Genomic DNA, 8,216 nt, shown 5'->3' on the forward strand with positions numbered 1-8,216 from the left:
TACTTTTTATCCACGACTAGTATATTAATATTATTATGAGCTGCTGTTGTATGCCTTGTCTAGTTTTTTGACCGCTGCTATTTCACGTCCATCTGGTAAGGAGCCCTCAAACTAGTTGGCAGATGTTCTATGTACTGCTTTGAACAAGCCAGTGAAAATGCTTCAACTCGATTTTAAGATCCCAAATTCCAACTGAACTTTTCTTCTCAAGGGGGGCAAATTCGGTCGACAATGCCACGCCCAAACTGGCACCTGTTCTGTTTGCAACAATCGTGCTCTCAGCTGCAGAGAGAGCTGCGGCGCGCGCCCTATAGCTACCAATGAAAAACGGAGTACCTCCTTTACATTACAACCATGATGAAGACAGACGGTTCTCGTGATCCGAGTCAACGCCTCGATTTATAGTACCAGAAATTTCACATGAAGGAGCAGGTCCGAGGATCCCCGCGCGTCTTGAATAAAATTTGGAAACTCCCAGAAAATCCTTGCAGAAAACTACCAAGGTTGCCTGCTTCTACGCCTCCCGCACGAAACCCTCTGAAAAGCGTGCAAAGACAAACCCACAAACCTTGAACCGAGATCAAATTCAGTTGTCTCCACCAGCAGCATCTTCATTGTCCCTTTTCCTCTTGATTGGCAGGGCAGATCCTGCAGACTTGTTTCCGTTGGCAACCTTGCTCTTCTCGGCTGCGCCTGAATCCGGTTCGTCGTCCTCAGCCTCATCTTCTTCGTCTTCAGCCTAAGAACAGCACAATTGAATTAGCTAACAAACAGATAAACGGCACAATTGGGCTAGCTAGAAGAGAAGTATAGAGCAGTGGGCAGCATGTAGTGTGTACTATTATACAATTAATTAGGGAGCGCAAGTTATATGACCAACAGGTGAGGTTTAGGTTGTTGTTCGCTGGATGATTACTGGGTCACCTTATTAATGAGGATGCAGGGAAGTTGATGAAGAATTACAGAGATGGTTCTCTTCTCTATAAGAAGCATGGTAGATGCAAGTTCTGATAATGAACAGGAGCGACCTACAAGTGTGTAAACAGAGCCCAATGTCACCATCTTTGAAGAAGAGCAAATAAGCACAATGTTGTGTGCTTGCATTGCCATCAGATCCTAAATTGTAAGTAAAAGCCAAGGTACTAATAAAACTATAAATGTATTCCTGTGTCCCACGGCTGTTCTAGTCTAGGCCATCATCCATGAGACTCTGGGATGGGATTCATGTCCAACTTCAGTTGAGCATGTGATTGCTGGGGTGCGATTTAGGGAGGGGGGATGATTGTGCCACGGTGGTGTGGTGAGGGGTGGCGCTGTTTGCTGGGGGCTATGGAATACTCAACCGCATATATATTTTTACAAGAAAATCCTTCACCAACATACTGATGCTTTATATCATGTTACTTTCTTACTACAGCAATTGGTCGTTCTTTAGGACCGCGGGAGGCAGCTAATCTTCAAGCTGATCACTGAGTAGCGCAAGAAGGTGGTGTGAAGACCGCGGCGCTGATTTCAAGTTCTCTGTCTGGCATTTTTCTTGCCTGTGCTTGTAATAGAGCTTCCCCTGGGAGGAGGGAGCTTACTTCGGGGTGTTTTGTGTTTTGATCAGTCTGATTGGGTTCAAGAACTGAGATGCTGAAAAGTCTAGCGGTGTTGCTGTGGTGTAGTAATGCCGTTTTGGTGTTTTCTGTCTTTAATCTTGTAGCTGGTCTGCTGGTGTCCCCAGCCCCAGGGGCACACTGTTCGGTTGCTTGAAAAGCAGGGGGTATGCCTTTTATCTCAAAAATAAAACTAAATGTAGAAGTGGCTTTTGTTTAAGACAAACAAGAAAGTAAGTCACACAGAATGCAATGCATAACACTGGACAAACAGCAATTTAACCAAACATGTAGAAACTGTACAAATATCCAGTGAACTATGAAGTTTGTCCTAAAGCACAAAAGTACAGACAAGGAGAGAAGAGCAAATCCTAGGACCATACTGCAGATTGTCCAACAAAAATGAATGCAAAAATATGGGTGCTACTTTGAATTAAAGAAGTTTCAAAATGCACTGGAAAACAATACAGCCTAGTGGAGCAACAACCTAATTTGTGGGTTTTGCTTTACATTATTATAAATCACAAAAGAAGAGGAAGATAAGAAAGATTTTAATCATATTTGACACCGATAATAATGCAACTATCCTTTTGGGCTTTTGGCATTTGGCCACACATTGTAAAATAGTCGACAAATTTATTGTCACTGTGGATATTCATTTCTATGTACATCATACCAGTACACCACTATAGATATCTATTCGTATGTACATCAAACCAGTATACCACTTAACAAATTTATTGTCACTTAAGATACCCATTTGTACATCATAGCAGTACACCACTATAGATACTCATTTGTATGTACATCATACCAGTATACTACTTAACAAATTTATTGTCACTTAAGATACTCATTTCTATGTACTCCCTCCTTCCGTCTATATAAGGCCTAATGCATTTTTTGAGACTAACTTTGACCAAGTGCTAAAGCAATAATATATGACATGCAAGTTACACAAAGCATACCATCAAATTCGTATGTGAAAGGAGCTTCCAATGATATAATTTTCACATTATACATCTCATGTATTATTAATCTTATCAATAGTCAAATGCGGTCTTGAAAAACGCATTAGGCCCTATATAGATGGAAGGAGGGAGTACATCGTACCAGTATACCACTATACCGAGTTTTCAGGAAATGAAGAGGCCTACTAAAACAAAGAACTGTTCAAGATGTTACCCTGAATACTGGTATGATGTACATAATATGTACTCCCACCGTTCCAAATTACTCGTCATGGTTTTAGTTCCTCCGTTCCAAATTACTCGTCGACAAACCAAATTACGCCTAACTCAATCACATGAAGCAATGAGGTTGTAAGGGCATCATGGCTTAACAATAGGGTTATGTGTCCTCTAATGACCATTGTTACCACTATGAGCAACGATTCATTGTTTTAAAGGAAATCCTGCAGTGCAGTACTATAACATTACCAATACAACTCATTAACCGTTTAACTAGTTGTCACCTATGCGCAGGTTATTGAAGGAGTACCAACCAATACAGATTTTATCAAATGCCTATGCGCAGTGCAGTGCAATATGAGGAACATTTTATCAAATGCCAACCAATACAGATTTCTAAAGAGCAGAGGAATTAGAAGAGAAATTTCACCTCATCACCATCCTCGTCTTCATCTCCTTCCTCTTCCTCGCCATCTTCTTCTTCATCTCCATCCTCTTCCTCTCCGTCCTCTTCTTCCCCTTCCCCTTCACCGTCCTCCGCCCCTTCTTCGTCCCCCTCCTCGTCCTCATCCTCATCCTCCTCCTCGTCTTCATCAGACTCCAGACGGTCATTGCCCTCGGCATCGACGCCGTCCAAGTATTTTAAGCTGGGAACCAGCGCAAACACCTTCTCCCTGTACCCCTTGAGCTTGGTGACGGGGCACTGGTACAGGTCCAGCGACTCGACCCCGAGCGGCGCGAGCGGGGCGAGCTCCTCGACCGCGGCGAAGCGGTTGTTGCCGAGGTCGAGGTGGCGGATGGTCCCGCCGCAGGACTCGGCGACGGCGGCGAGGGAGTCGGCCCCGGCGAGGCGGTTGTCGGGGAGGGAGAGGCGGCGGAGGGCCGGGAGGCGGGGCAGGCCCGCGAGCGAGGAGAGGCGGGCGCCCGCGACGGAGAGCTCCTCGAGCGAGGGGAAGCGGTCGAAGAGGGCCGGCGAGGGGAGGCGGCCGGTGGAGGACTTGACGGCGCCGTCGAGGGTTAGGGTTTTGGGCGCGGAGAAGGGGGAGAGGGGCGCGCTCTTGACGGCCGCGCTGATGGCGCGCTCCCACGCCGCGTCGTCCTCTCCGGCGCCGGCGCCGGCCATGGCTAAGGCGGCGGGGCGGGCGGGGACGGTCGTGGGTAGAAGAACCCTAGCTAAACCCTGGAGCCGCAAAGCTTCGGAGGCGGACGGAGCAGACAAGTACGGAAATGGTGTGGTGTGTGGTGTGGCGATGTTCGTCCTCCAAGCGTTGGAAATGGGTTGTGATGGGCCCTTTTGGGGGGAAATTGATGGGCCCTGGGCTTATAGGTTTATGTGCAGCTTGACAGAATTATTATTTTTTGTCTACAATCCCTCAAAAAAAATTGTCTACCAGAGCGTTGAGTGAAGAAAATATACTTGCATACTATGCATGTTTCGCACGATTTGACTTTTGAAAAATAAAAACCTCGTGACAAGGATATTCGGTAAAAGTTGACAAGAGGAAATAGTGCGATCCGTTTTTAGGTATGTGAATTCTCGCCTTTGACTTTTAGTTATGTGAGATTCCTCACATAGACTTTCTGAGCATGATATCAGGATGTATATACAAACAGTAATGCTACACGTACCGACATTTACAGGCTGAGATTAATTACAAGCTGACATGGCATGGTTTGATTGACAAGAAAAAGAGGAAGCGGGGCCACCCCGGTGAAAATCAGGGCCGAAGAGAATTAGCGAAGGGCTTCCGTAACTTGCCTGTAATAGGCCCGTTGGTCTAGGATTATTGATATACAAATCACAGAATGAATAAAAAAATCTACTTTTCCAGAGAGATTTTTGATTGAAAGGGTATCTACTAATCTTCATCTTTAATCTACATCGAAATCTATAAACTTTTCTAGGGGTGTATCGGAGAAAAACTCGGATGGAGATATATGAGAGAAAAAAAAAAGCATACCTTCTTGATGTTATTCCGTGGGCTATGCATTGTACAGCGTTCAATATGTTCACTCTAAATGTGACATGGGGTAGTGTGCCGCGTTGCTAATTTTATGACTACTTTCATGCGCTTAAGTGCATAATTCAAACCAGTGTTTACCTCCGAATCATTTACAGGTTTGTACATGACTTCCCGTCGCTGCAAGATCCCATGATCATTTGGTGTTTCAGTAGGCATGTAGACCCCCAAGTCATGATCTTCTTAACACCTTTCACGTGTAAATAGTTCATCGCACTAATAATTTTTTCGGAAAAGCCTGAATTGTAGGCCAGGGTAGTTTCTTTGAAAAAAAAACTTATTCTATGCTAAGATAGTATTTGGTTCTCTCTAAGTATTTCATATTGGTCTCAAGTTACAATTCGTGAGTTCACTTACTCTATTACTTATTTTATCCTCATAATATTCAAGTCATTTGCATTCATGTTGTCGGTGCACGAAATTTTCAAAACCATGTATACGGCGGCATACATAGTTAAAGAAACACGGAGGTGAGAGCGATACAAGGACAACAAAGCTAAAACCCTAGCGGCTACAACTCTTGAATCGGTATGTGACTTCATGCGTAGTTGGTGATGTAGAAGATGTTGAGTTTTTCTCCTAGGCCTATGGGTCCTTTTATATGCATCTTGTCCTAGCCTCCAAGTGGAGCAGAAACCGAACCAAACTCGAACTCCTCCATTCATAAGAAAAGTACCATATCCTCTTCGCATCGTCTTCCAAATCGGCTCTTGTCTCCTTATCCGCATGCCACGAGATGGAAAGTTTTGGAGCATCTTTGGTCTTATGTACACAAATGTCTTCGTTTAGTCTCCATATGATGTGGACAATAAATTAAAAAAAATCATATGCCCAAAGAGTAGAGAGATGAAAGAGAAAGGAATACAAGGAATTTGTTATAGCGTCATTACTTAAACAAAACCCGAAAACTACAGAAGTGTTTTTTTTATCCCGAGCACACATGCTCCCCCGTGAAGAGTAAAATTGAGAAAAAGGTACAAATTTCAAAACATTGTGATTTTTTAATGATAAACATTGACGAATGTTTCAATCGCGTTCAAAAAATGTGAGCAAATGACATTTGTGGAGGCCTGTGCAATTGTTTTTGTTTGATATTCCAAACAGCTTCCAACAATAATCTTTATGAATCATCAGGTTTTTTTCACAGACCTCCATGAATTTTATTTAATCGCGAAATTTTGCACGCAAGGGTGAAGAATTCATCAATGTTTATCGCACAAAAAAAACAGATTGTTTATATTTTTTATTGTTCATCATGGGCATGTGAGGTCGAGATAAAAAACTCAATATCCCAAAATTACAAAAAAATAGTAACCATTATATGAGGAATGGATTTTTCAGGAATTTCCTGAGTTGCCTTTTTTTCTTCTTTTTTTGCGGGTGGCCCTGATTTTCTTTAGACGGTGAGATAATAAGAAGGTTTTTTTAGGAAGCCCCGATAATAAGAAGGTTTTTTTAGGGAGCCCTGATAATAAGAGGTTGAAAACAGTGAGCAAGCTTCCCTAAAAAAAGAGTAAGAAAGCTAGAAAGAGAGGGCCGTGTCATATCATCCCGCCCTTGCGACGTGGAAACAAGTATGCATCTTTCAAATGACAGAATGCAAGATAGACCGAATCGGCTCAGATCCAATCGGGCGCCACACGTCTGGTCAGGATCACATGTCTAGTGAAGATTACAGTGAAGATTCCTGCAAAAAAGAAAGATCACAGTGAAGATCGACGAGAATGCCAAAGGATGCACGTGTACGAGTGGGACGTGAGGCGTGAGATGACCGGCATCCACGTCGTCCATGCAATGATCCGTCCATCCATCCATGCATAGGGCGAGAAAGTGTGCCGAGGCTAGCTAGAAAGCTGTTCATGTAGGGCGTGCGCTGTCGACGCCACTGGCCGTTCACCGTCGTGTACCGATCGATCGCGGCCGGAGGTCAGAGCGTGCGTACGGCGCCAGAGCGACGGCACGTAGAGGAACAACGACGGGTCGACCAGCGGCCGGCGTTGTGCACCCGTACTGTGGTTGTGCCCCGCGACGACTCTCGGATGCCATGGCATGGCATGCAGGAGCAGTATCAGAAGGGAACATGTGCTGCAGCTCCACCTTGCGCGCGCCGGTGGTCTGGCATAGTTGCATGGCATGTGGCAGAGGCCGGTGACCGCGTCGGCATGCATGCACTCGGCTTGTCGAAGTCGGCATGCATGACCGTCGGCATCCATCTTTCGGTGGGTTCCATCGCCCGGCGGACCGCGGTACAGCACTGATCGATCGATGAGCAGGGTACCACACGCACGGTCGCTTCCGGTCGACATCGATCGGTCTCACATAGGGCGTGCGCTGTCGAAGCCACTGACCGTCGTGTAGGTATCGATCGATCGCGGCCGGAGATCAGAGCGTGCGTACGGCAGCGGACTAGAGCGACAGCACGTAGGTGAACAAGGATGGGTCGACTAGCGGCCGGCGTTTGGCACCCGTACTGTAGTTGTGCCCCACGACGACTCTCGGATGCCATGGCATGGCATGCATGCATGTGGCAGAGCGAGGCCGGCGCACAGGTGACAGGTGGTGACCGCGTCGGCATGCACGCGGTCGGCTCTCTCATGTCGGAGTCGGCACGCACGGCGGACCGCGGCACAGCGCCGATCGTGATGGATCGATCGATGGACCCGGGCCGCCCATCAGCAGGGCACCACGCAGGCACGGCCGGTTCCGGTCGAGATCGGTCTCGCTCGCTCTCATGTCACGGACGCGTGCGTGAGGGGGACGAATGGTCCTGCTACACAGCGACCCCGGGCGAGACGAGACGAGACAAGATGCCGTCCGGTCCAAAGTCTGCAATCAAGTTACTCCTAGGTCCTAGCGGCCTGCCCTAATTAATTTCTCGTCAGGCAGAAGCTATGGCTAGCTTGATATAGCGACGAGTCAGCTGCAGACAAACGCACACGCACACATCCATCGGTCACCAGTTCCCAAACGCACCCGGCACCGGCCGTGCATCGTGGACCGGGCGAGCGCTGCGTGCCAACGGCCGTACGTGTCGCTGTACCGGCCGGGCCGGCGCATGTGAAGACGCCGTCCGTCCGTCCGAGCGTGCACGTGAACGGGGCGCCATGTCCATGTGCCGCCGTCCGCCCGTCCGTACCCGGTGAGCTAGCTAGCTAGCCCCATCGCGAGCACGTACCGGCCGGGTCATGGTGGCCGCATGCACCGCGACGGCATGGAAAACGCATGCTCAAGTTAAGGGTACGGCTGGGCAGATCGGATCGAGAGGCTACGATGCATATGGGTGAGAGGTTGGGGGTTGGACGGCACGGAGGAGAGCGACGGTGCATGCACGCGCGCGCGCCGATACGGATGCATGCATGATCTCGCGCGCGCGGGCGGCATGGGAGGGGGGTAGAGACGCCACACGG

General features: G+C 47.6%; 1 protein-coding gene across 1 annotated transcript; it reads right to left on the reverse strand.

The window, feature by feature from the left end:
• Positions 1-321: 321 nt before the first annotated feature.
• LOC147974420 (acidic leucine-rich nuclear phosphoprotein 32-related protein 2-like) lies at positions 322-4,032 on the reverse strand. The gene is made up of 2 exons (XM_087517474.1): positions 3,219-4,032; positions 322-739 (listed from the first exon to the last, which is right to left on the reverse strand). The coding sequence occupies exons 1-2, from the start codon at positions 3,909-3,911 to the stop codon at positions 587-589; spliced, it is 846 nt and encodes a 281-aa protein (XP_087373600.1). The 5' UTR covers positions 3,912-4,032; the 3' UTR covers positions 322-586.
• Between the last annotated feature and the right edge of the window lie 4,184 nt (positions 4,033-8,216).

The sequence above is a fragment of the Triticum urartu genome, chromosome 4A (genome assembly GCF_056163025.1).
Source record: "Triticum urartu cultivar PI428250 chromosome 4A, HENAU_Tu73, whole genome shotgun sequence".
Taxonomy (NCBI): Eukaryota; Viridiplantae; Streptophyta; class Magnoliopsida; order Poales; family Poaceae; genus Triticum; species Triticum urartu.